General features: G+C 45.6%; 1 protein-coding gene across 1 annotated transcript; it reads right to left on the reverse strand.

Moving 5' to 3' along the window:
* Positions 1-1,352: 1,352 nt before the first annotated feature.
* Positions 1,353-26,790, reverse strand: LOC130281716 (claudin-10-like). The gene is made up of 5 exons (XM_056529237.1): positions 26,439-26,790; positions 14,073-14,234; positions 12,475-12,556; positions 12,279-12,386; positions 1,353-1,930 (listed from the first exon to the last, which is right to left on the reverse strand). Exons 1-5 carry the CDS (start codon positions 26,656-26,658, stop codon positions 1,804-1,806), a joined length of 699 nt encoding a protein of 232 aa, XP_056385212.1. The 5' UTR covers positions 26,659-26,790; the 3' UTR covers positions 1,353-1,803.
* Positions 26,791-27,817: the final 1,027 nt, after the last annotated feature.

Below are 27,817 nucleotides of genomic sequence, written 5' to 3' on the forward strand. Positions count from 1 at the left end.
CTTGGATTATAACACAGGATGAGTAATACATTGGAGGGGGGGGGGGGGGGGTAAAATATAAATAATGATACAGTATACAGGCTGTAGTACAATGAAGAGAACTTTGGACTCCTAAAGGGTTATTTATTGGCAGGGGGAGGGGAAGGAGGACTTGCAGCATTTAGCATGCACACCACCTATGGTAAGTGAACACATTCCTATTGCCTGAAATCTCTAAAGCTCACACAGATTCCTATACCCAGAGGTTAGTACAGATGTAACAGATAGTAAAGCAGAGCATTGGCAGAAGGAGAAACATGGAGCAGCTCCATGCACAGTATATGCCCCTTAAAGGGGTACTCTGGCCCTAAGACATCTTATCCCCTATCCAAAGGATAGGGGAGAAGATGCCTGAACGCGGGGGTCCCACCACTGGGGACCCCCGCAATCTTTCATAAAGCACCCCGCTATCATCAGCCTCCAGAGCAAACATCGCTCTGGGTCTGATAAATCATGATCACAGGGCCAGAATATCGTGACGTTACGGCTCCGCCCCTGTGTGATGTCACGCTCCACCCCCTCAGTGCAAGCCTATGGGAGGGGATGTGACAGCCTCCATGCCCCCTCCGATAGGCTTGCATTGAGGGGGCGGAGCATGATGTTACACGGGGGCAGAGCTGTGACGTCATGATACTCCGGCCCCGTGATCGGGATTCATCAGACCCAGAGCGATTTTCGCTCCGGAGGCTAATGATAGCATGGTGCTGCATGAAAGATTGCGGGGGTCCCCAGAAGCGGGACCCCCACAATCAGGCATCTTATACCCTATCCTTTGGATAGGGGATAAGATGTCTTAGGGCCAGAGTACCCCTTTAAATAAATCACTGCCCCTCACTGCAGCATCAGCATCCTAAGCTTTTAGGCAAGTTTGGAAAATCGCAATGTCTGTCTCCTTAAAGGGGTACTCCCGTGGAAAACTTTTTTTTTTTAAATCAACTGGTGCCAGGAAGTTAAACAGATTTGTAAATCACTTCTATAGAAAAATTTAGGAACTGTCCAGAGCAGCATATGTTTGCTATAGGCATTTTCTCATGCTCTGGACAGTTCCTAAAATGGACAGCAGAGGTCAGCAGAGAGCACTGTGGTCATGACATCAGAGGAAATGCATTTCTTTTTTTGATTTCTCTTTAGTATACAGCCTTTAAAAAGTACTGGAAGGATTACGATTTTTTAATAGAAGTCATTTAGAAATCTGTTTAACTTTAACTTTCTGGCACCAGTTGATCCACGGGAGTACCCCTTTAAAGGGTCTGCTGCTGACTTGTCTTGTTTTTATACTACAAACCACAAGACACCTTCAGAGATCTTAGGAAGTCCATGTCTTTATAAGCAGTCAAAGTTGTTGTTGCTATACTCAATATTATGGCTGACTGGTGTATGTCTTAATTATTCACAATGAAGATATGTAATTTATTATCTTCATAATAAAGTTGCGTATTGTTGCCTATCTACTGATTTATTCATATGCTGGGTGCCATTTACAGCTTTGTGATATCTTCATTAAATAATCTTAGTCTTCCGTATACAGAACAAGTAGATGTGTAGCAGTGAGGATATTAGATATTTTGTGCATTCTGAATGTTTGTCTCTTCATGTAGAGCTGCTCCTTGTCAGGTAATGGCTTAATGTACCATTGTTGCACAAAGAGGTCAATATGGGATTTCACATCTTATAAAAAATAATTTTCTCTTTGGGAAAAGCTAGGATAGTGTAAGACATACTGTACTTCTGACAAGGGAAATGTCTTATTTGTAGCCGTATCAATCAGACATAGGCATTCTTGTCAAAGTGTTTTGGAATTCCTCTCTGTCCATTGCGGTTGTTGTTCTGATCTTGGTGGCTCGTATGGGCAGATCTTACAGACTTTACTCCATTATATGGATAACTTAGTCTGAAAAACACAAAATTGTCTTCAGAGTTGTTGAAAATAAAAATTAAGCATTGTATATAGAAATTGTACACACATTTCTTTTTTTCCCTTCCATCCATTCAATCAGAAAGCGGTTGCCAGTCCCTAGCACGTATATGTCATAACAGTAAACTTGCCCATACCCATGATATAGTTGTCGGCTGAAATGTTGCAATATCTACCATTCCCACCATACTCATGCAATCTCTGCTTGACTAAGCATTTGTGTGTTAAAAAGGGAGAGAGGGGACAAAACTGCTACCAGACTCCTCAGGCAGCAGTTTTTTTTCTTTAAGATCAAACACATTAGGGGAGATTTATCAAAACCTGTGCAGAAGAAAACTTGCCCAGTTGCCCATAGCAACCAATCAGATTGCTTCTTTCCTTTTTCACAGGCCTTCTTAACCACTTAAGGACCCAGGGCGTACAGGTATGCCCTGACGCCCTGGTACTTAACCCCTTAAGGACTCAGCCCTTTTCACCTTAAGGACTGAGTTCTTTTTCACAATCCTGACCACCGTCCCTTTACGCATTAATAACTCTAAAATGCTTTTACCGAATATTCTGATTCTGAGATTGTTTTCTCGTGACATATTCTACTTTATTTTGGTGGTAAATTTTTGTCGTAACTTGCATCCTTTTTTGGTGAAAAATCCCCAAATTTCATGAAAATTTTGAAAATTTTGCATTTTTCTAACTTTGAAGCTCTCTACTTGTAAGCAAAATAGATATTCCAAAGAAATTAAATTTTTATTCACAAATACAATATGTCCACTTTATGTTGGCATCATAAAATGGACATATTTTTACTTTTTGAAAAAATTAGAGGGCTTCAAAGTAGAGCAGCAATCTTTCATGAAAATTGCAAAATCTGAAGGGACAGATGTTACAGAACTACAACTCCCAGCATGCCTGGGCAGTCTAGGCATGCTGAGAGTAGTAGTTTGGAAACATCTGGAGGGCTACCGTTTGGGCACCACTGTAACAGTGGTCTCCAAACTGTGACCCTCCAGTTGTTGCAAAACTACAACTCCCATCATGCCCAGACAGTCTTTGGCTGTCTGGGCATGCTGGGAGTTGCAGTTCGGCCTTCCTAGTGGTTGCCACAGTAAAGATCGCTTTACTGCAACTTTCCACAATTTGCAATTTTCCAAAGATCTATCAAACACCAGTGGGGTTGAAATGCTCACTGCAACCCTTATTAAATTCTGTGAGGGGTGTAGTTTCCAAAATGGGGTCACGTGTGGGGAATTCTACTGTTCTGGCACCACGGGGGGCTTTGTAAACGCACGTGGCCCCCGACTTCTATTCCAACCAAATTCTCTCTCTAAAAGCTCAAAGGCACTCCTTCTCTTCTGAGCATTGTAGTTTGCCCGCAGAGCACTTTACATCCACATATGGGTATTTCCTTACTGAGGAGAAATGGTGTTACAATTGATGTGGAGAGTAGTGATGAGGAGAGTGACGTGAGAGGCGGTGTTGCCAGGGTTCAGGGTCCTGAAGCAGACACTGTTGAGGAACCTGAGGAAGACATCAGTGATGTGCAGACACTTGTTGATTATGATGATGATGAAGCAGATCGCAATTGGGAGCTGGGTACAGAAGGGGCTTTATCATCATCAGGAGAAGAGAGTTGCCTGTGAGGCAGCAGCTGAGCCAGCAAGGTGGTAGCATGGTTGGCAGTCAGCATGGTGGCAGAAGTGGAAATTCTGGAGCCAAACCTGCCTGGGGGAGATCACCTGTTTCGCGGCAGCCAACCTTCCCGGGAGGTAGTGGAACAGGGGTTACTGAGACGGCGGTAGTAGCAGTCGATTAGTGCAGACTGTTGGTGGAAAATCAGCTACTCGGCGGTGTGGAAGTTTTTCATCTAGCATCCGGAGGAGATTCACATAGCCACATGCAAGATATGTCGACAGAAAGAGAAGCGTGGCCAGGGTCCCAATGTTGGCAAAATGGCCCTGCGTCAAAATATGCTTAGCCTGGGAGAACTGTGGCTCCGATGTAGTGGTCCAGCCTGCTGCATCACCCAGTGGCCATCCGCTCCCACTTTCAGCCAGCCAAGGCTCCACCACCTCAGCCGAAGGGAGCTGTTTGTCATACCCTCCTTCTGTCGCTCCAGATGCTCCTACTCCTCCTACTTTTAGTCAGCCATTCTGCCAACAATCCATCGGCGAAGCCATGTCCAAGAGACAACAGTATGCGCCCACTCATCCAATGGCGCAGAAGCTGAATGTGCTCCTGTCCAAGTTGCTGGTGCTGCAGTCCCTCTCTTTTCAAGTGGTGGACTCTGCACCTTTCAGAGAACTGACGGCTTTTGCCAAGCCGAGGTGGAGAGTACCAAGCCGTCATTTCTTTGCGAAGAAGGGAGCACCAGCCCTGCACAATTTTGTGGAAGAGAATGTAGTCCAGTCCTTGAGCCTGTTGGTGTGTACCAAAGTGCACAGCAGCACCGACGTCTGGAGCTGTAACTATGGTCAGGGACAATACATGTCTTTTACGGCTCACTGGGTAAATGTGGTTCCTGCACAGCCACATCACCAACTTGGACAGGTCACGCCACTTCCTCCTCCACGCTCTCAGGCTGTTGGTTCTGTGACAGTGTGCGACTCTGCCTCCTCATCCTCCACCATGTCCACAGAGGACCCAGACACACCGTGGCAATATGCAGTGAAGGTGGAGGCAGGGAGTCCCTCCGAGTCACTTGCACAAATGGTAAAATGTATGCTCCCTTGCGTAGTGACAGCCAAATTGTCACCATTCGGCAGCGGGACGACTTCTGGATCTCCACCTTCTTGGACCCTCGCTGCAGCCACAAAATAGGGGCCTTTTTTACACCCACTGAGAGGGAGGACAAAGTGACCTACTATGTAGTCAGTTTGCCAATGCCTATTGGCGCCATCGTCCATCCTCTCGCAGGTCTGAATCAGGGGGCCCCTGCATTCACCTTCCACTGCCATGGCTGCGCGGGAAAGGTGGGGTGGCAGGAGCAGTACCAGCTCCATCAGCAGCAGCCGATGAGTAGCTTTCTTCACCCGCATAGTGAAGCACCTCATCAGCAGCAGGTACACCTGGAGCAGGACCTTAACCAGCAGGTGGTGGCATACCTTGACATGCCCATGCCAACACACCTTGAATATCCACTGGACTTCTGGGCAGCCAAACTTGATTTGTGGCCACAACTAGCAGAGTATGCCTTGGAAAAGCTGTCCTGCCCCGCCAGTAGTGTGCCATCAGAGCGAATGTTTAGTGTGGCGGGAGCCATAGTCACCCCAAGGAGAACTTGTCTGTCCATGAAAAATGTGGAGAGACTGACCTTTGTGAAGATGAATCAGGCATGGATCAGCCAGGATTTCCAACCACCAACGCCTGATGCATCAGAGTAGAGTGACCATGGTGCCACACCAACACTTGCCAAATATGGATAGTGGCAAACAGATTTAAGGCGCTGCTCCCCAGTTACAAACATTCCTCCGCATCAGACCTTTTTTCACCCACCTTCGTCAACGGGTACTGGTATTGCCACCCACCGCACCACTCTGTCACCGGGTCACTTTCAGGACTCCTGATGCTGTTGCTGCCACATCCAGGCTGTCTCATTCAGCCACTGTACGGTCTCTCCTCATGCTTTAGCCATCTCCAGGCTGTGTCATTCAGCCAATATATGGTTTACTGATGCTGCTGGGCCTGGGCCTAAAAAAATGTATGGTAGCACTAGCTACCATAAAGCTTCAAATTTAAATTTCAAAATTCATCTTTTAATCTTAGGGATTGTGAAGCCCTAGTGTCTGCTCATGCTGCTGCCAGCTCCAGACTGTAACCTTTTATTATTCAAGTGGATACTCCTTCAAACAGCTGATCCGTACTTAAGGACCCAGGGTGCACTTGTACGCCCATGGGGATTCCAGTCTCCACCGCTCACCGGTAAGGGACCGTACCGGGATGTCTGTTGAAATCATTCAGCAGGCACCCCGTGCAAACCTCTGGGGGGTCCTGAGACCCCCCCATGTCAGTTCAGACCGTCGATCTGCAGCGATACCGGGTCATACGGGTCTTCAGTGACCAAGAAAATAAGGCGGATCGGGCTGTCCAAGACACTCCCAATCCCCCTGAAGGGATAGGAGTGAGGTAGCAGGGGTGCCAGCCTCCTATTCCTGCTAATGGTCGTTAGAAGCGACCGACCAATAGCAGATCGGGGGTGGGATTTAAAGTTCGGTTTCTCCGCTCTTCCCACCCACGGTAGTCCAGGCAGAACTGGGGAACTGTGCTGTGACTGGCGGTCCCTTACCGGCGGCCAGCGGCGATGGGGTATGGCTCCCTGGTGTAGACTACGGAAGCCGGTGAGTTATTGGTGAGTGGTCTCTAAACTGTAGCCCTCCAGATGTTGCAAAACTATAACCCCCAGCATACCCAGACAGCTGTTTGCTGTTTTGGCATGCTGGGATTTGTAGTTTTGCAATACTTGGAGGGCTACCATTTGGAGATCACTGAGCGGTGGTTTCTAAACCTTGGCTCTCTAAATCTTGCAAAACTACAACTTCAAGCATGCACGAACCACAAAAGGCTGTCTCACCATGCTGGGAGTTGTAATTGCGTACCTCCAGCTGTTGCATAACTACATCTCCTAGCATGCCCTTCGGCGATCAGTGCATGCTGGGAGTTGTAGTTTTGCAACAGCTGGAGGCACACTGGTTGCAAAATACTGAGTTAGGTAACAGAACCTTACTGAAGGTTTTCCAACCATTGTGCCTCCTACAATTGCTAAAGTACAACTCCCAGCATGCAGTCTGTCAGTGCATGCTGGGAGTTGTAGTTTTGCAACAGCAGGAGGTACAGGGTACATTCACATGGACGGGAGTTTACAGTGAGTTTCCTGCTTCAAGTTTTTTCCGCCACAGCGCAAACTCCTAGCAGGAAACTCACCGTAAACACCCACCCATGTGAATGTGAATGTTAGCTATTGACTGTCCAGGCATGCAGGGAGTTTAGCAACAGCTAGGGCACCCAGTTTGGGAATCACTGGCATTGAATACCCCTATGTCCACCCCTATGCATTCCCTAATTTAGTTCACAAATGCGCATGGCGCCCTCTCACTTCGAAGCCCTGTCATATTTCAAGGAAACAGGTTTGGGTCACATATGGGGTATTTCCGTACTCGGGATCAATTGTATTACAAATTTTGGGGGGCTTTTTCTCCTTTTACCCCTTATGAAAAGGAAAAGTTTGGGTGTACACCAGCCTGTTAGTGTAAAAAAACTAAAAATAATAATAGTTTACACTAACATGCTGGTGTTGCCCCATACTTTTTATTTTCACAAGAGGTAAAAGGAAAAAAAGACCCCCAAAATTTGTAACATAATTTCTCCTGAGTACGGAAATACCCCATATGTGGTGTAAAATGCTCTGCGGATGCACAACAAGGCTCAGGAGTCAGAGCGCACTATGTACATTTGAGGCCAAAAATTGGTGATTTGCACAGGGGTGAATGATTTTACAGCGGCTCTGACATAAACGCTAAATAATAAATACCCACATGTGACCCCATTTTGGAAACTACACCGGAATGTAACAAGGGGTATAGTGAGTCTTAACACCCCACAGGTGTTTAACGAATTTTCATTAAAGTTGGATGGGAAAAAAATGTAACTAAAAATGCTGGTGTTACCCTAAATTTTTCTTTTTCACAAAGGAAAATAGGAAAAATAGTTGCCAAAATTTGTAACCCCATTTCTTCTGAGTAAGAAAATACCCCATATGTGGATGTAAAGTGCTCTGCGGGCAAATTACAATGCTCAGAAGAGAAGGAGCACCATTAGCTTTTGGAGAGAAAATTTGTCCAGAATTAAAGGCCACATGTGTTTACAAAGCCCCCATGGTGCCAGAACAATGCACCCCTGCCCACATATGATCCCATTTTGGAAACTACACCCCTCACGGAATGTAATAAGTGAGCATTTACGCCCCACAGGTTTCTGACAGATTTTTGGAACAATGGTCAGTGAAAATGAAAAATGCTATTTTTCATTTGCACAGCCCACTGTTCCAAAGATCTGTCAAATGCCAGTAAATGCTCACTGCACCCCTTATTTAATTCTTTGAGGGGTGTAGTTTCCGAAATGGGGTCACATGTGGGGGGGGGGGGGTCCACTGGGAAGCTTTGTAAACTCACAAAGCCCCTGACTTCTATTCTAACCAACTTCTCTCTCTCCAAAAGCTCAGTGGCGCTCCTTCTCTTCTTAGCATTGTAGTGCGCCAGAAGAGCACTTGACGTCCACACATGGGGTATTTAAATACTCAGAAGAAATGGGGTTACAAATTTTGGGGGGCAGTTTCTCCTATTACCCATTGCAAAAATTAAAAATTTGGGAAAAAAGCATTTTTGTGGAAAAAAATATTCATTTATACATCCGAATTTAACGAAAAGTGGTTAAACACCTGTGGGGTGTTAAGGCTCACTGTACCCCTTGTTATGTTCCTTGAGGGGTGTAGTTTCCAAAATAGTATGCCATGTTGTTTTTTTTTTTGCTGTTCTGGCACCATAGGGGCTTCCTAAATGCAACATACCCCCCAAAAACCATTTCAGCTAAATTCTTTCTCCAAAATCCCATTGTCGCTAATTCCCTTTTGAGCCCTCTACTGCTCCCACAGAGCACTTTACATTAACATATGAGGTATTTCCTTACTCAAGAGAAATTGGGTGACACATTTTTGGGGGCTTTTTCTCCTATTACCCCCAATTCAAAAACTGGGTTTACAAGAACATGTGAGTGGAAAAAATTAAGGTGTTGAATTTTCTCCTTCACTTTGCTGCTATTCCTAAAGGGTTAACAAACTTTCTGTATAACATTTTTAATACTTTGAGGGGTGCATTTTCTATAATGGGGTAATTTACGGGGTATTCTAATGTGAAGGCCCTTCAAATTCACTTCAAAACTGAACTGGTCCCTGAAAAATTCCGATTTTGAAAATTTTGTGAAAAATTAGAAAATTGCTGCTGAACTTTGAAGCCCTCTGATGTCTTCCAAAAGTAAAAACATGTCAAGTAGACATATTGCATATGTGAATAAATATATAATGTATTTGGAATGTCTATTTTCCTTAAAAGCAGAAAGCTTCAAAGTTAGAAAAAAGCTAAATTTTCAAAATTTTCATGAAATTTTGGAATTTCAAGAAATGATGCAAGTATAGACGAAAATTTTCCACTATGTTAACAAAGAATATGTCACGAAAAAACATTCTCGGAATCAAATACATCCCACTAGTAGTTTTGGGTCAGCAGCAGACCTTTTTTTTAAGTCATCTGTCCAGTTTGTGTAATCAAATCCTCTAAAAAAAAAAACGATAAATATATTTTTATTTATTTTTGTTTAAAGTGAGCGGGGCACTTTTGGTGCACTACTATTTATTAACCTTTTAAGGACGCTGGGCGTATGCATACGCCCTGCATCCCGAGTCCTTAAGGGCGTGGGGCGTATGCATACTCCCGTGGGAATTCCGGTCCCCGCCGCTAGCCGGTTGGGGACCGGACTGGAATGCCTGCTGAAATCATTCAGCAGGCATCCCGGCACATCCCGACCCCCCCCCCCCCCCGACCCCCCCATGTCGGCGATCGCAGAAAATCGCATGTCAATTCAGACATGCGATTTTCTGCTATTCCGGGCTGATCAGGTCTCTGGTGACCCGATCACCCGGAAAATAGGGATGATCGGAGCTGTCAGGGACAGCCCTGACCATCCTGAGGGATGGAAGCGAGATCGCAGTGCTGCGATTTCCTCCTATCCCCTGCCATTGGTCAGAACTGCCCACCCCTGGATGTCAAGGGGATCGTGGGAAGAAGATGGAGGCCGGTACCTGGAGGAGAAGATGCCTGGGGACCCCGGATCGTCGCTGGAGACTGCTGGATCCTGGCTCAGGTAGAGAAACCACGTTGGGGGGGGGATGAAAGTGAAAGTAAAGCGATCTTTACTGTGGCAACCACTAGGAAGGCCAAACTGCAACTCCCAGCATGCTGGGAGTTGTAGTTTTGCAACATCAGAAGGGTCACAGTTTGGAGACCACTGTTACAGTGGTGCCCAAACGGTAGCCCTCCAGATGTTGCCAAACTACAACTCTCAGCATGCCTAGACTGCCCAGGCATGCTGGGAGTTGTAGTTCTGTAACATCTGTCCCTTCAGATTTTGCAATTTTCATGAAATTTTTGAAAATTGCTGCTCTACTTTGAAGCCCTCTAATTTTTTCAAAAAGCAAAAATATGTCCATTTTATGATGCCACCATAAAGTGGACATATTGTATTTGTGAATAAAAATAAAATTTATTTGGAATATCCATTTTCCTTACAAGTAGAGAGCTTCAAAATTAGAAAAATGCTAAATTTTCTAAATTTTCATGAAATTTGGGGATTTTTCACCGAAAATTTAGCACCAAAATAAAATAGAATATGTCACGAAAAAACTATCTCAGAATCAGAATATTCGGTAAAAGCATTTTCGAGTTATTAATTCGTAAAGCGACGGAGGTCAGAATTGCGAAAAAGGACTCAGTCCTTAAGGTGAAAAAGGGCTGCGTCCTTAATGGGTTAACATTGAGTCTGTGGTGTTGCCATTGACTCAAAATTTGAGTCAAAGGGCACAGCATCAGGACCGCAACACGATTAAAGGGGTTATCCACCACAAGGTGATTTTATTATATACCTGGCAGGCAGTAATGGACATGCTTAGGAAGGATCTGCGCTTGTCTTGGGGATAAATGGCTATGTTGTGAGATTACCATAATACTTTGGCTAGCTTTTTGTGAACTGGTATTTCCTTTTTGAGTTTTTCTTTTTTGCTTCCAAATCCCATAATTCCGTTTTCCTCCATCCCACACATCAGCCACCCCACCCATTGAAACATAAATGAGCTGCATCCATTCAAAAGACCTGTGGTTTTCAATCAGGGTGCCTACAGCTGTTGCATTAGTTACAGATTGATCTCTCTCCCACCAAGCGATCCCTCCACCCATTGAAGCAGACAGGCTCCCTGTAATCAGCTGACTAGTGATGTCAGGTCTTGGTTGCATTGCAAGCTGGGAGACAACAGTCATTTTGTATGCTGGTAAAAATAAATATTGGGGTGAAAATCACAGAAGAATTGTGAGAAAACCGTCACACACAGGTACAGACACCATATTATGAACTACACTAACTTCACAGCCCCTGTAGCATAGTCAAATAAAAACATTTCCTGGAATACCCCTTTAAATGGAAGCCAATTCAAAGGCCAGGCTTCCCTCATAGGCGGTATTGTTTGCGGAGGCCTAGTATATAATTTACCAGGTTCCCATCTTGTATGTTGCGGCTGTGTCCTTTAAAGGGGTACTCCGCCCCTAGACATCTTATCCCCTATCCAAAGCATAGGGGATAAGATGTCAGATCGCCGCGGTGCCGCTGCTGGGGAGCCCTGGGATCCCCGCTGCGGCACCCCACTATCATTACAGCACAGAGCGAGTTTGCTCTGTGCGTAATGACGGGCGATACAGGGGACGGAGCCGTGTGATGTCATGCCTCCGCCTCTCGTGACATCACGGCCCGTCCCCTTAATGTAAGTCTATGGCAGGGGGCGTGACGACCGCCGCACCCCCTCCCATAGACTTGTATTGAAAGGGGCGGGCCGTGACTTCACGAGGGGCGGAGCCGTGGCGTAACGATGCTCCGGCCCCTGTATTGCCCGTCATTACGTGCAGAGCGAACTTGCTCTGTGCTGTAATGATAGCGCAGTGCCGCAGCGAGATCCCGGGGCTCCCCAGCAGCGGCACCGCAGCGATCTGACATCTTATCCCCTATCCTTTGGATAGGGGATAAGATGTCTAGGGGCGGAGTACCCCTTTAACTTCAGGATGCAGCCACAACATAGTTCTCTTACAGGATCCTGGCAAATCAAATGACGCAATGACGTGGGGTTTTTATGCAAATATTTCCATGGCTGGTTTTCATCCCCAGTCCAGCACTGTAATTGGCTGGTCCCTCCAAACGTTTGTCTGACTTACACCTAATTGGGGGAGATTTATCAAAACTTGTCTAAAGGAAAAGTTGCTGAGTTTCCCATTGCAACCAATCAGATTGCTTCTTTTATTTCTAAAGAGGCCTGTGAAAATGAAAGAAGCAACTTTTCCTCTGGACAGGTTTTGATAAATCTCCCCCATTGTGTATAGGCACCTTTAATTCTTGTCTGTGTCAGAGCAATAACATTTTTGGAGAATAGTGAATCTTTTGTTTGCTAAGGTTCTTGATGTACTAACATACGCTTATGTAAAATATTGAGGCATTGAAAATACATAAAAATTCTTTTTCCTACCTGTCTTTTTTAATGGTATCATTTAAAGAGAGGCAGAGAATAGCACCTCCGATGACGCTAAGAGATGATCCCGCCCATCCGATGAACAGCGCAGCTCCTAGCTCATACCTATTACCGATAAGTAATAAATACAGAAAGATATATCATCCATGGTTTGACTGTCTGTTTTTTTTTGTTTTAATACTTCATTGCTTACTTTTGCTCCAGGAATGATGGATCGAAGAATTCTGAGGTTATTTTGTGTGCATAAAGGGACACTCCAGACATAGCACAAAGACCTACAACAGATGAGAATATTATATAGCTTCTTCTATTTTACCTCTATGCTAACCTGCCAAGGCTGAATAAGGATCTGTCTACTCGTGCATTATTTCTGTCAGGTCAGATTTTTGTTGCTTCTTTGATATACGTCATATTATGAAGTACCGTATTTTTCGCCCTATAGGACGCTCCGGCATATAAGACGCAGCCAATTTTAAATGAGGAAAATCTAGAATACAATGTAAAGTATAAGTCACAGTGATCTTCAACCAGCGGACCTCCAGATGTTGCAAAACTACAACTCCCAGCATGCCCGGACAGCCGTTGGCTGTCCGGGCATGCCAGGAGTTGTAGTTTTGCAACATCAGGAGGTCCGCAGGTTGAAGACCACTGTTATAGGAGGTAATACTCACGTGTCCCCGCCGCTCCGGACCCGTCACCGCTGCCCTGGATGTCCCCCTCCGTCACCGCGTCCCCGGGGTGTCCCCATCGCTCCAGAACGTCTCTGCTGCCCGGTATCCTCGCTCTCCGTCGCCGACATCATGTCGCTATGCACGCCGCTCCTATTGGATGACGGGGTGTCGTGCGCAACGAGGTGATGACGACAAAGGCGGCCATGCAGGGGATCCCGGCACGGAGCAGACACCAAGGAGGCAGGTAAGGTCCCTCCCGGTGCAGCCAGGTTAGTGTCACTTTCGCTTCAGATGCAGTGGTCAGCTTTGATCGCCGCGTCTGAAGGGTTAATACAGGGCATCACCGTGATCGGTGATGTCCTGTATTAGCTGCGGGTCCTGACCGTTGATGGCCGCAGGGACCGCAATAGGTGTGTATAAGACGCACCAACGTATACGGCGAAAAATACGGTATGTCTACATATGCAACATTTAAACCTATAGTATACGAGGTCCTATTTAAAGAAAAGAAAGCATAGTTTTGGTTACTTTAACTAATCCTTAAAATGTCAATGTCACTGTAAAAAAAATAAAAAAAACTTTTGAGAGAGCTGGAAGAAGCAGCACATATCCCATTACAGCTAGATACTACAGCATTGTCCCAGTCAGGTGCATTGGACAAAGCTGCTGTACATTACACCACCCTACAAATAGTGAATCATTTGCCAATATGAACAGGCTTGCAGGAGATATAAACTTTTAAGAGACTGACCACCCTGGCCTTTTCAAACAAGTGATCGTAGTTGGACCTCCGCTGACCTAATATTGATGGCCTCATTCTTTTGTGAATCTTTTGCAGATTCATCAGAAGACACAATCAAAATTAGCTTTTAGTAATGTTTTTTATTTCAATGAAGTATCCATGAAAAATGTACTATACTTTTGTTTAGTGAGCATTTAAGTCAAATGGGTTGTCCCAGATTTATAAATTATTTAGTCTAAACCTCAAGATCTTGAATACCATGCTGGATGTGTATGTGTTTGTTGACGTATCCTGGGCCACATTTCATGATATCTTCTATACGTCATCCTTGGTTGCGTGTTATAAGTGTAAACAGTAATACAGTAAAGGTTTACTCACCACTAGAGATAAATAGCAAGCCAGAGGAAGTGGTGATCTTTGCTTTAATGTCATCGGTGCCTCCAATCTTGGTGCACTTCATTCCAATGAGAGCAAATATTGAACCAAAAAATCCGAGGCTAACAGCAGCTATTAGCAAACCTCGGCAGGCTTGGATGTATCCTGAAAGTGAAGTGAAGACACTTTACATATGGAATAGTCCAAAGTCAAACAGGCTATGATATAGCAGTTCCTCTCAGCTGTAGTAGAAGTAGTACTTTTGTCAGTCATTTTTGCCAAAACCACACAGATTAAAACTATAATGATAAGATTTGCTCATGACTAGAGGATTGCATATATATATATATATATATATATATATATATATATATATCTACTGTAACCATAACTTTCCCCATTATTTCCTATAAAAACCACTGACTCCAATTGTGGTGCAAAGGCCAAAGCTGGTCCAATTTTATTAAATAACAAAAACATTAATCTACAGTGTATATACCATATAAACTATGTAGCAAGTGTTAGCCAGCTTACCCTCTTGCCTCCTGAATGCACAGACTGGGGCGGATCATGCCACACTCTTAGATATAAAGAAGAAGAAGATTGTCCAGCACAGGAACCCTTTAAGAAGGTTCGGTGCTGTATTGAATAAAATCAGATGAAAACCAACAACAGGACATCACAGGGTGACGCATTTCCGCCTCACGCAGGAGGCCTTACTTATTCCAGTATGAGTAAGGCCTCCTGCGTGAGGTCGAAACGTGCCACCCTGTGATGTCCTGTTCTTAGTTTTCATCGTATTTTATTCAATAAAGCATCAATCCTTCCTAATGTGTTCCTGTGCTGGATAATCTTCATCGTTATACCATATAAACATCTTTAATAAATAACCAGGTAAATATTACCCACGTAATCAGTTAACAGTGCAATAACCATCCTGTAACTATCCCTAACAGGAGGGATTTTAAAAGCAGCTCGACCCCATCAGGTCTCCTACTAGACTAGCATCTGACCCAAGGGCACCTTAATCAGAGTCTAATCTTCTCTGACCTGCAGGGCTTCAGCCCAACCATCTGGGTACCATCCCAGCTTCCCAATGCTGTTATATCAGAGCTTCCATTATCTTAATGTGCCTCCAAATCTCCCTTCAGCTCCTGCCAAGGTGTCAGCTTGTGGCCCCTTACACGTGGCCATCCCTCCACAACTGAACAGCTCAGACAAGGTCAATAAATCCATGCAGATGGTGTTCAGAGGAACCCCATCAGACCGTAGAAAATCAGAAGATGCCACATCCAAATTCTGGACCACCAGACCCCATTACGAGCCAGTCCACTATCTCATTAACCCTGGGCCTTGCCCAATTCAAACTGTGGGCTGACCGCGTCTGATGCCAAACAAGTCAAGCATTGATGTCCGACCAAATGACCAGAATGCCTATAAAGGAAGACAAAATCCTCAAGAGGTCACATTTAATGTCCCACATGAGCGACCTGGAGATGCGCACACCAAAGCCGTACCAATAAAACCCACCTGAGTTGATCCACAAAAAGATTATACAAACCACTGAACCCCTCCAACCCAAAAACAAAAATTCGTCCAAGTAGTGCAGTAAAGAAGCCACCTGGAATTGCGCCCACATCATACATTCCAAAGTGGTGCTAAAATGCTTAAAATACATGCAATAACACCTCAACAAGTAAAAATTCTCCAGATATCCTGGCAGAAGATCGAAAGCCGCTTCAATGTCTGTCTTGGCAAGAAGGGTACCACTTCCATATTTTCACACCCATGCTAAGGCCACGTCGAAAGATATATAAGAAATGGAGCACAGCGCCATATCAATGCACTGACTCCCCCACTAAAGGCTAGAGGTGGTAAACGACCTGATACTTACTGGGCTCTTTCTTCCGAACCCACCTCATGGGGGACAGGCACAACTACAGCATGGAGAAAAGGGAAAATGGCCCCCATCCTGCCCCAATCCACCGGTGCCTTCTGTGCCCTGTTTTGGTTCATCAATGCGATTGTCTTCCTCATCTCCAGCGTGATGTGTCAGCCCCAGGAAGCACCCAGGCAATTCACTGAGCAGCAGTATGACATTAGACTCAGGTGCTTCCCGAGCCCAACACATCATGCTGCAGCTCAGAAAGATGATCACACTGGGGGACTGGAGAAGGTTTATATTTTTAAATCCCATGCAATGGACTTAGCTAGGAACCCCCCTTCCTGACAGATAACTCATATAAAGCTCACATAAAACTCACATACAAGGGCACATTTTAGCATCTTTATTGTGCTGTAGAAAGCTGATCTGGTATAGTATGTCAACTCATGATGACTTAATTTACGGATTCTTCATGAGGTTCAATGTATTTTATTTTCATATTTTTTGTCTTTATTTTATTCTTTCTGGCTTTATAGACATTGTGGCTCCAGTTGTCATACAGAGGTTCACGCAGTAGAAAGATAAAGAAAACAGGAATGTATTCAGGAGTTAGCTATTAACAAGCTCTTTTAATGGCTCATTAACTTCTGATCTCAAGAACACAAGCATTACTTACATAGATGGCATCTTACAACATTTCGAATGGTCCAATTCCAATAGTACCTAATGTTTATTCACTCCATTGCTTTGTCCTTTTGATTATAAGAATTTTATAGAAGCAGTATACTTAATTTTTTTTTTGCCTGTGTAAAATAGTTGTAATAAGAAAAGTTTTCCAAACAATACCAGATTTGATAAGTGTATTAGTTAAGGTACATACGTTATTATAGTAATTTTTTTTACTAAAGGTTTTTATAGGGGTATTTCAGGATTATAATTTTCTTGATAAAGGGCTCTTTCATTAGCGCAGTTCATAATATAGTGTCTGTACCTGTATTTGATAGTTGTTCTCACAATTCTTATGTGATCTTTGCCAAGATGTTTATTTTTGACTGCATACAAAATGACTGTTTTCCTCAGGTGCAGTGTGGCTTGAGGCATTACATCACTATTTAGGTGTTCAAAGGAGCCTCACTGCTTAAATTTGTGGATCGACCGCTGGGTGGAAAGAAGATCACTCTGCAGTGAATTGTAGTTTTGCAACAGCTGGAGGCACCCTAATTAGAAAACACTGGTCTATTGATTACAGAAGAGCATGTAAGTCAACACACCTGTGGTTTAATGGATGGGGCGGCTGATGTGTAGGAGGGAGCAAAGTGACCTCACACTTACGAACAAGTAATTCTGGGACTTGTAGTTGGAGGGAGGGCAGTTCAACAGGAAATAGCCATTTCACAAAAATGTCCTCAGTGTATAGAGCACTGCTTGTCCTCAGTGTACAGAGCTCTGCTTGTCCTCATTGTACAGAGCCCTGCTTGTCCTTAGTATACAGAGCCCTGCTTGTACTCATTGTACAGAGCCCTGCTTGTCCTCATTGTACAGAGCCCTGCTTGTCCTCAGTGTACAGAGCCCTGCTTGTCCTCAGTGCAGAGAGCCCCGCTTGTCCTCAGTGTACAGAGCCATGCTTGTCCTCAGTGTACAGAGCCCTGCTTGCCCTCAGTGCACAGAGCCCTGCTTGTCCTCACTGTACAGTAGTGATGAGCGGCAACAGGAAATAGCCATTTCACAAAAATGTCCTCAGTGTACAGAGCACTGCTTGTCCTCAGTGTACAGAGCTCTGCTTGACCTCATTGTCCCTGCTTGTCCTCAGTGTACAGAGCCCTGCTTGTCCTCAGTGTACAGAGCCCTGCTTGTCCTCAGTGTACAGAGCCTTGCTTGTCCTCAGTGTACAGAGCATAACAAAAGGAAAGAAATGCGTTGTAGAGATCAAACAATACTTTATTGAATACGCAAAATGCATTAAAAACCCATAAAAGGGATTCGAGAAAATACAATGAACAATTATGATAATTGCCACAATGGACCAGTCTGAAAAATGGTGGCTACCAATAAATATAAATATAATACACAGGGATGTACGTAAACAAATCCTTATTGTTGGGACTAAGCCCATGTACAGGAATATAACATGATTAAAAAAAGGTTACTGTGAAACTAAATAGATTATAGCAAAGTGTAAAACAACATTAGACCACAGTGGGACAGAGTATACCTGGGTAACCAACACCTAACTCAACGTTTCGCTACTGCTTCATCCGGGGTCATAGTTCCCTATGCCATTAAAGAAGGGAAGGCTCAATATTGGTGGATATGCGCATATGCGCATAAATTTCCGCATCTGCACAAAAAAAAAATAAAAAAATAAAAACGAATATTCGTAATTACGAATATATAGTGCTATATTCGCAATATTTGCGAATTCGCAAATATGCGATATTCGAGATTAAAATTTGAATTGTGAATAATCGTGAGCAACACTACTGCACAGAGCCCTGCTTGTCCTCAGTGCACAGAGCCATGCTTGTCCTCAGTGTACAGAGCCCTGCTTGTCCTCGGTGCACAGAGCCCTGCTTGTCCTTGGTGCACATAGCCCTGCTTGTCCTCAGTGCACAGAGCCCTGCTTGTCCTCAGTGTACAGATCCCTCCTTGTCCTCAGTGCACAGAGCCCTGCTTGTTCTCAGTGTGCAGATCCCTCCTTGTCTTCAGTGTACAGAACCCTGCTTGTCTTCAGTGTACACAGCCCTGCATATCCTCAGTGTACAGAGCCCTGCTAGTCCTCATTGCACAGATCCCTGCTTGTCCTTAGTATACAGAGCCCTGCTTGTCCTCAGTGCACAGAGCCCTGCTTGTCCTCAGTGTAGAGAGCCCTGCTTGTCCTCAGTGTACAGAGTCCCGCTTGTCCTCAGTGTACAGAGCCCTGCTTGTCCTCAGTATACAGAGCCCTACTTGTCCTCAGTGCACAGAGCCCTGCTTGTCCTCAGTGCACAGAGCCCTGCTTGTCCTCAGTGTAGAGAGCCCTGCTTGTTCTCAGTGTACAGAACCCTGCTTGTCCTCAGTGCACAGAGCCCTGCTTGTCCTCAGTGCACAGAACCCTGCTTGTCCTCAGTGTACAGAGCCCTGCTTGTCCTCACTACACAGAGCCTTGCTTGTGCTCAGTGCACAGAGCCCAATGTACTGTATATAACAAATATGCATACAGGCCCAGATTTATTACTGTGTGAGAGATAAAGTGAAGAGATTTTTCCACAGCAGCCAATCACAGCTCAGCTAACAAGTTCAGGTAAAGTAAAAGCTGATCTGTGATTGGTTGCTGTGGGAAAATCCCTCCACTTTTTCTCTCACATAGTTTGATAAATCTGGGCCATAATGTTTATTATCTACATTATATAAAAAGTTTTTGCTAATGACAGGTACACTTTAAAAGATTATTCCATTCTGCAGTTCATTTCTTATTTGTAAAAATGGAGACTTCGCATCTGAGCATGTTGCTTGTTGTTACAATTTGGCAGGCTGGATGTGGATCCTCTGTGTCAGCGAGGGATTGGCGTGGACCGTGTCGGTGGACCGGTTCTGAGGTTGCTACTGGTTTTCAACAGAGCCCGCCGCAAAGCGGGATGGTCTTGCTGCGGCGGTAGCAACCAGGTCGTATCCACCGGCAACGGCTCAACCTCTCTGACTGCTGAGAAGGAGTGGGACAGAAGGACTAGGCAGAGGCAAGGTCAGACGTAGCAGAAGGTCGGGGCAGGCGGCAAGGTTCGTAGTCAATGAGGATAGCAGGAGATCTGGAACACAGGCTTTGGACAACACTAAACGATTTCACTGGCACAAGGCAACAAGATCCGGCAAGGAAGTGCAGGGGAAGTGAGGTAATATAGACAGGCAGCAGGTGGAAGCTAATTAGGCTGATTGGGCCAGGCACCAATCATTGGTGCACTGGCCCTTTAAATCTTAGAGAGCTGGCGCGCGCGCGCCGTAGAGAGCGGAGCCGCGCGCGCCAGAACATGACAGCCGGGGACCGGGACGGGTAAGTGACTTGGGATGCGATTCGCGAGCGGGCGGGTCCCGCTATGCGAATCGCATCCCCGCCGGCAATGTCAGTGCAGCGCTCCCGGTCAGCGGGTCTGACCGGGGAGCTGCAGAGAGAGAGACGCCGCGAGCGCTCCGGGGAGGAGCAGGGACCCAGAGCGCTCGGCGTAACAGTACTCCCCCCCCCTTAGGTCTCCCCCTCTTTTTGTCTCCTTGTCCCTTCAAAAGAGACGAGAACATAGGGGACGCCTCTTGAGTCTCCTTCTGAAAAAATAAGTCCTGGGTAGCTATACCAGCGGCAGGTAGTTCAGAAGAAGTGGGAATGGGGAGGGGGGGCAGAGGGTGAAGCATGTCACGGGGCAGAGTGTCACCAGGACGGGGGCTATGAGGAGGCACGGCACAGTCCAGATAGGCCTTGGGGAGACCAGGCACAGGAGGAGACACTGAGGCCCGACAGACGGGACTGGGAGCAGATGTGAGGCATTTCTTACGGCAAGCAGAACCCCAATTCTTGATCTCCCCGGTGGTCCAGTCAAGGGTGGGAGAATGATGCTGGAGCCATGGCAGACCGAGGAGGACTTCAGAGGTGCAGTTGGGAAGGACGAAAAATGAAATCTTTTCATGATGGGGTCCAATGCACATTAAGAGGGGTTCTGTGCGGTAACGCACAGTACAGTCCAACTTCACTCCGTTGACCGAAGAAATGTAGAGCCGCTTGACGAGACGGGTCAGCGGGATGCAGAACTTATTCACCAAAGAGTCCAGAATAAAATTTCCAGAAGCATCAGAGTCCAAGCAGGCCATGGCTGAGAGGGAGGAGTTGGCAGAAGGAGAAATCCGCACGGGGACAGTGAGACGTGGAGAAGCAGACTTCGTACCAAGGGACGCCACACCCACGTGAGCTGGGTGCGTGCGTGTGTTTCCTAGACGTGGAGGATGAATAGGGCAATCCACCAAGAAATGTTCGGTACTAGCGCAGTACAGACATAAATTTTTATCCCTACGAGTCCTCTCTTCATGGGTCAGACAAGACCGATCCACTTGCATAGCCTCCTCGGCGGGAGGCACAGGGGTAGATTGCAAAGGATACTGTGGGAGAGGTGCCCAGAGATCAAGGTCTTTTTCCTGGCGGAGCTCCTGGTGTCTCTCAGAAAAACGCATGTCAATGCGAGTGGCCAAATGGATAAGTTCTTGCAGGTTGGCAGAAATCTCTCGTGCGGCCAGCACATCCTTGATGTTACTGGATAGGCCTTTTTTAAAGATCGCACAGAGAGCCTCGTTATTCCAAGATAATTCGGAAGCGAGAGTACGAAATTGGATGGCGTACTCGCCTACTGAAGAATTACCCTGGACCAGGTTCAGCAGGGCAGTCTCGGCAGAAGAAGCTCGGGCTGGTTCTTCGAAGACACTACTGACTTCAGCGAAGAAGGACTGGACTGTGGCTGTGGCAGGATCATTGCGGTCCCAGAGCGGTGTGGCCCAAGACAAGGCCTTTCCAGAAAGAAGACTCACTACGAACGCCACCTTAGACCGTTCTGTAGGAAATTGGTCCAACAACATCTCCATATGTAGGGAACATTGAGACAAGAAGCCACGGCAGAGTCTAGAGTCCCCATCAAATTTGTCCGGCAGGGACAAGCGGAGGCTAGGAGCGGCCAGATGCTGCGGAGGAGGTGCAGGAACTGGCGGAGGAGATGGCTGCTGCTGTAGCAGTGGCAGAAGTTGCTGTAACGTGGCGGTCAACTGCGACAGCTGCTGTCCTTGTTGAGCAATTTGCTGCAATTGCTGAGCGACCACCGTGGATAGGTCAGCGAGACTTGGCAGCGGCACCTCAGCGGGATCCATGGCCGGATCTACTGTTACAATTCGGCAGGCTGGTTTTCACCAGAGCCCGCCGCAAAGCGGGATGGTCTTGCTGCGGCGGTAGCAACCAGGTCGTATCCACCGGCAACGGCTCAACCTCTCTGACTGCTGAGAAGGCGTGGGACAGAAGGACTAGGCAGAGGCAAGGTCAGACATAGCAGAAGGTCGGGGCAGGCGGCAAGGTTCGTAGTCAATGAGGATAGCAGGAGATCTGGAACACAGGCTTTGGACAACACTAAATGCTTTCACTGGCACAAGGCAACAAGATCCGGCAAGGAAGTGCAGGGGAAGTGAGGTAATATAGACAGGGATCAGGTGGAAGCTAATTAGGCTTATTGGGCCAGGCACCAATCATTGGTGCACTGGCCCTTTAAATCTTAGAGAGCTGGCGCGCGCGCGCCCTAGAGAGCGGAGCCGCGCGCGCCAGAACATGACAGCCGGGGACAGGGACGGGTAAGTGACTTGGGATGCGATTCACGAGCGGGCGGGTCCCGCTATGCGAATCGCATCCCCGCCGGCAATGTCAGTGCAGCGCTCCCGGTCAGCGGGTCTGACCGGGGCGCTGCAAAGAGAGAGACGCCGCGAGCGCACCGGGGAGGAGCAGGGACTCAGAGCGCTCGGCGTAACACTTGTACTTTGACCAGCTATGTCTGCAAGATTATAGCTAGTGGAAGCCTGCACTGGAATTTCGCTTGCAGCAGAGTTCCATTGTTTTTAATGGAACTCTGCTGCTATGAGCACAAGGCACAATTTCCACCAGCGAAATGGACATCTGCCAAAAGAATCAACATGTTAATTTTTTTGGCGGATTTCCGCTGGACTGCTTTGCTGTCTATGGAGATAGCACACGTCCTCACGGTCCTACCACTGATTATTTCATCTGTGCCTGCTCCAGACAGAATATCTTTGGGTGGAGATTCAGCAGTGAGGATGGGCCTTTACAAGTTTTAGTGCATTTTACCCTCTCTAGTTAAAGGGGCACTCCGCTGCACACATCTTATCCCCTGTCCTAAGGATAGGGAAAAAGATGTTAGATCGCTGTGGTCCCACCGCTGGGGATCCCCGCAATCTCTGGGCCAGCAGTGGCGGCGTCCAGAACACGGAAGCTTGCAGCTTTCGTGTTTGTAACGTCGCACCATTTCCCCTCCATTCATGTCTGTGGGAGGGGGCATGACGTCTAGTACATAGCTGTCACGCCTCCTCCCATAGAGGTGAATGGAGGGGGTGTGGCTGCATGCATCGCCAGTCATCGGACACAAAGCGGAGTTCGCTCCGTGCACCGATTGACTGGGGTGCAAGCGGAGATTGTGGGGGTCACCAGCGGCGGAACCCCCTGTAATCTAACATCTTAACCCCTATCCTTTGGATAGGGGATAAGATGTGTGCAGCATACCTCTTTAAAGGGGTAGTCCGCCGCTAGACATCTTATCCCCTATCCAAAGGATAGGGGATAAGATGTCAGATCGCCGGGGTCCTGCTGCTGGGGACCCCCGGGATCTCGGCCGCAGCATCCCGCTATCATTACTGCGCAGAGCAGATTCGCTCCGTGCGTAATGACCATCGATACAGGTGCCGGAGAATCGTTATGTCACACCTCTGCCCCCTCATGACATCACGGCCCGCCCCCTTAATGCAAGCCTATGGGAGGGGGCATGATGGCCGCCACGCCCCCTCCCATAGACTTGTATTGAGGGGGCGGGCCGTTACATCACGAGGGGGGGGCGTGACGTAACGATGCTCCGGCCCCTGTATCGCTTGTCATTACACACGGAGCGAGTCTGCTCTGTGCAGTAATGATAGCGGAGTGCTGCAGCCGAGATCCCGGGGGTCTCCAGCAGCGGGAGGACCCCGGCGATCTGACATCTTATTCCCTATCCTTTGGATAGGGGATAAGATGTCTAGGGGCGGAGTACCCCTTTAAGTTCTGGATTTATTTCAGCTTGTCATTTAACATAGCCAGGTACACTCATGTTGATGCATTCAAAAAAATGTCTTTCCATTTATGAAGCTTAGAGCATTTGCAGTTTGTAAGTTTTTTCCTGCACAGTAACAGAAGTCAAAAACATATTTCTGCATGTTACTCTTTTGTGGCACACTTGCCATTAAAGGAGTATTCCTGGAATTTTTTTATTTGACTATGCTACAGGGGCTGTAAAGTTAGTGTAGTTCATAATATAGTGTCTTTACCTGTGTGTGACGGTTTTCTCACAATTCTTATGTAAATCTCATCCCAACATTTATTTTTAACAGCATACAAAATGACTGCTGTCTCGGATTTTTCCCAGCTTGCAATGCAGTCAAGACCTGACTCACTAGTCAGCTGATGATAGGGAGCATGTCTGCTTCAATGGGTGGAGAGAGCAATCTGCAAGTAATGCAACAGCTGGAGGTACTCTGATTGAAAACCACAGGTCTGCAGCTCATTTATGTTTCATAGGGTGGGGTAGCTGATGTGTGGGAAGGAGGAAAATGGTATCATGAGATTTGTAGCCAAACAAGAAAACAGGAAATACAAGTTCAGAGAAAGCTAGCCACAGTGTTCTGGTAATCTCACAGCATAGCCATTTAGCCCAAGACAAGCGCAGATCCTTCTTAAGCATGTCCATTACTGTCTGCCAGGTAAGTACTAAAATCCCCTTATGCTGGATAACCCCTTTAAAGGGGTTGTGCGCTGCCCTGCAGTTCGGAGCTCAGCTCACAGCGTCCGGAGTTCATTACTCCGAACGCTTTGTGCAGGCTTCCGTGTTCGCGGCCGCTGGGCGTTACGTCATGCCTGGCCCCTTTGTGACGTCTCGCCCGCCCCCTCAACAAAAGTCTATGGGAAGGGGGCGTGACGTCACGCCCGGCGGCCGCGAACACGGAAGCCCGCACACAGCGTTCGGAGTAATGAACTCCGGGCGCTGAGAGCTGAGCTCTGAACTGCAGGGCAGCGCACAACCCCTTTAATACCACATTTACTACGACTGCTTTTTATGTTATGAAATATATGAGGATTTGATATTCTATCCAAAACCCCCATTTCAAAAAAGTTGCATGAGTTCACATGAGAACCCTATAAAATACTTTGCTCGTGTGACTGCTACCCCAAGCAAGCCATCCATTCTCCTCATGAGTACTATAATGACATTGCAGGTTTTGATGCAATTTTTTGTGGGTCCAGCAGGTGGTAGAAGTATAACGCCTTCCTTTATAGTTTCAATTTCTCTGAAAAAAAAAGCTTTGTTTGAAACCCCCTTTAGAGAAAAGTTTTTTTCATTTTTTTTTTTTTTTTTTTAAAGGGGTTAAGCACACAGATATATTATGGTTTAAAATATGTCTAAGTTGTATGGAGAACCCTAGGAAAGGAGGCACTCTAGAAAATTATGACCCCAAACAGTCCCTCTGCGTGCTTTCAATTCAAATTTCTTCGATTTTTACTAAATAATAGAGAAATAATTATTATACAGAAGTATTAGGCATCAGTATACATTGGAGATAATAAATCAAAGCATGTACGCCAGTTTCTTGTCATACACTTGTGCAAGGCTCATTTTATGCAAAAATAATCAACTATTTTTTTTACTTTTTTGCCATTGATGCCAATTTTTTTTTTTTTTTTAAAGTGTGGGTGGTATGTAGCTTGAAGGTAAGATCGGAGTGTAAACTGATCCACATCATGCATATTCATGATTCATGATCATACATATATGAGTGGAAACCACAATGGTGAAGTCTGTAATCTTAATCCCCATGGATGTCAAGAATAAAAGAGCTCTGAAAGTCATCAAACCATTTACCATTGCGCAGAGATTTTTCTGAAATCAGATACAACATTCTAAGCAAGGAAACATTCACATCAATAGCCAGTACTCAATAGTAAGTAACTATGGAGCATGTCTTCCTACACCACTGGGATCGGCAGCTGGTTACATTAACATAAATATTGCTATGCAGCAGTTGTCCTGTACAGTGGGTGGCCAGGAGCCACCATGCAGGTACATATAGTAAAGAAGTCGCATTACTGAATCCGCAATAAAGCCATTCATTCTTACCATTGGTGCAGCTCTCAGAGGTTGGATCCCTACCAATCATAAAACATTGGCATATCCCAGCAATATTTACTTTTTAAGATGCAAATGAACCACCATTATACAAACCCAATTAGATGTATACATTATATTTTTTTTAGTATTCAACTATCATTTTAATCTTTAAAGGGCTTGTCCGTGTATAAAAGATTATGGCCACCCAGTCATCTCCAGCCTGTCTGTGGCTTCCAGAAACAGTTGGGCTCAGAAAACAGCTATGGTACACAATTTACATAGCAATTTACATTTACTTTAATGGTAGTTGGGCTAATGCAGTAGCCCTGCAAGATAGACTATATACGCAGCTTCCAGAGTTACATACACAATGTAGCTCCCGATTCCTATGCCATTTGCACATCTCCCATCAATGTCAATGGGAGTTACTCAAATGGTGTAACACAACCAACTTGCTTGTTTTGCCACCTGACCATCTCCGCCATCCACAAACAGGTTGGAGATGACTAGGCAGCCATATCTTTTATTTGTGGGCATATCCTTTCAAATTCTTGAATCCCATGGTCTCCTTACCTTCTAAGGCCAACATAGAAGGAAAATCCTTGCAGTTGGACACCCCCGTTGAGTCGGTAACACATGTCTTCCAAAGGTTGGACCAGAAAGTTGCAGTGGTAATAACTGTGCCATCAATACTAGAGACCTTCCAATAATCAGTGGGTAGCGTGGAGCTAACCAAAACCCAGCCGGACACAGACAGAACAAAGGCAACAATCTCAGAAGCCATGTGAGGCATCTTTAAATTGATAAAGGCTGACAATGGCAGGGAAAGATAAAACTAGTAAAAATGGAATGGTATGAAGTTCTTGTATAAAAATATATTAAAGCAATATAGATGTCTGCTCACAGTTGCAAGTGAAAGAAGCAAGAGAATGTCAGCAACACTTCTAGAAAATGTATCCTATGAGTTTTATGGTCAGGAAAATCCAACCCTTTCCCCAACCAGTCCCTCCCTAATAAATTCATGGTCACTCCATGTACTAAGTAAAGCATTCAAGCCACTTATTCCCTACTAAAGCTCGTGGTTCATGCATCTCACACACTTCTTGTTTGTCTTCCAGAATGTGACGTGTGAAATGATAGGTCCTGGACTAAATAACAACCTAAGGATGTTGTGCTGAAGACTGAATTATCAGTCCGATAGTTATTCAACCATATCACTACATTTTAAGCATATACAACATGATATGGGAGCGAGGAGAGATAAGTTACTTACAGGTTCTATAACTGTATGAAAACATAAGGTGACACTCGAAAAATTAGAATATCGTGCAAAGTTCATTTATTTCAGTAATGCAACTTAAAAGGTGAAACTAATATATGAGAGAGACTAATTACATACAAAGCAAGATAGTTCAAGTCGTGATTTGTCATAATTGTGATGATTATAGCTTACAGCTCACAACGAAAACACCAAAGCCCCAATATATTATATGATTTGGGAGCCATGTCATCTGCTGGTGTTGGTCCACTGTGCTTCATTAAGTCCAGGGTCAAAAAATCCGTCTACCAGGAGATTTTGGAGCACTTCATGCTTCTTTTCCTTCTAAGTTGCATTAATGAAATACAATGAACTTTTCCACGATATTCTAATTTTCTAGTTTCACCTGTAGATTTGTCATTGCCTATTTACCTGAGAAAAATCTTCAGCATTTTCTTACCGTGTTGCAAAGCTCACTGTATTCCTCAATGTATCTGCATGTTGCTGATGTAGAATTAGCAGGACAGAGAAGTACAGTATAAGTCAATATTTCATATTTCCTATTCCTTTTGAATCCCCTTCTGACTTTGGTTTAATGCTAATTTAAAAACGTTCAATAAAACGTAACTTTTAAAAGACACACTACACAACACTAGCTACTGGGTTCACACACACAGTATTTTAGTCAGTATTT

Source organism: Hyla sarda, chromosome 7, assembly GCF_029499605.1.
Source record: "Hyla sarda isolate aHylSar1 chromosome 7, aHylSar1.hap1, whole genome shotgun sequence".
Classification (NCBI taxonomy): Eukaryota; Metazoa; Chordata; class Amphibia; order Anura; family Hylidae; genus Hyla; species Hyla sarda.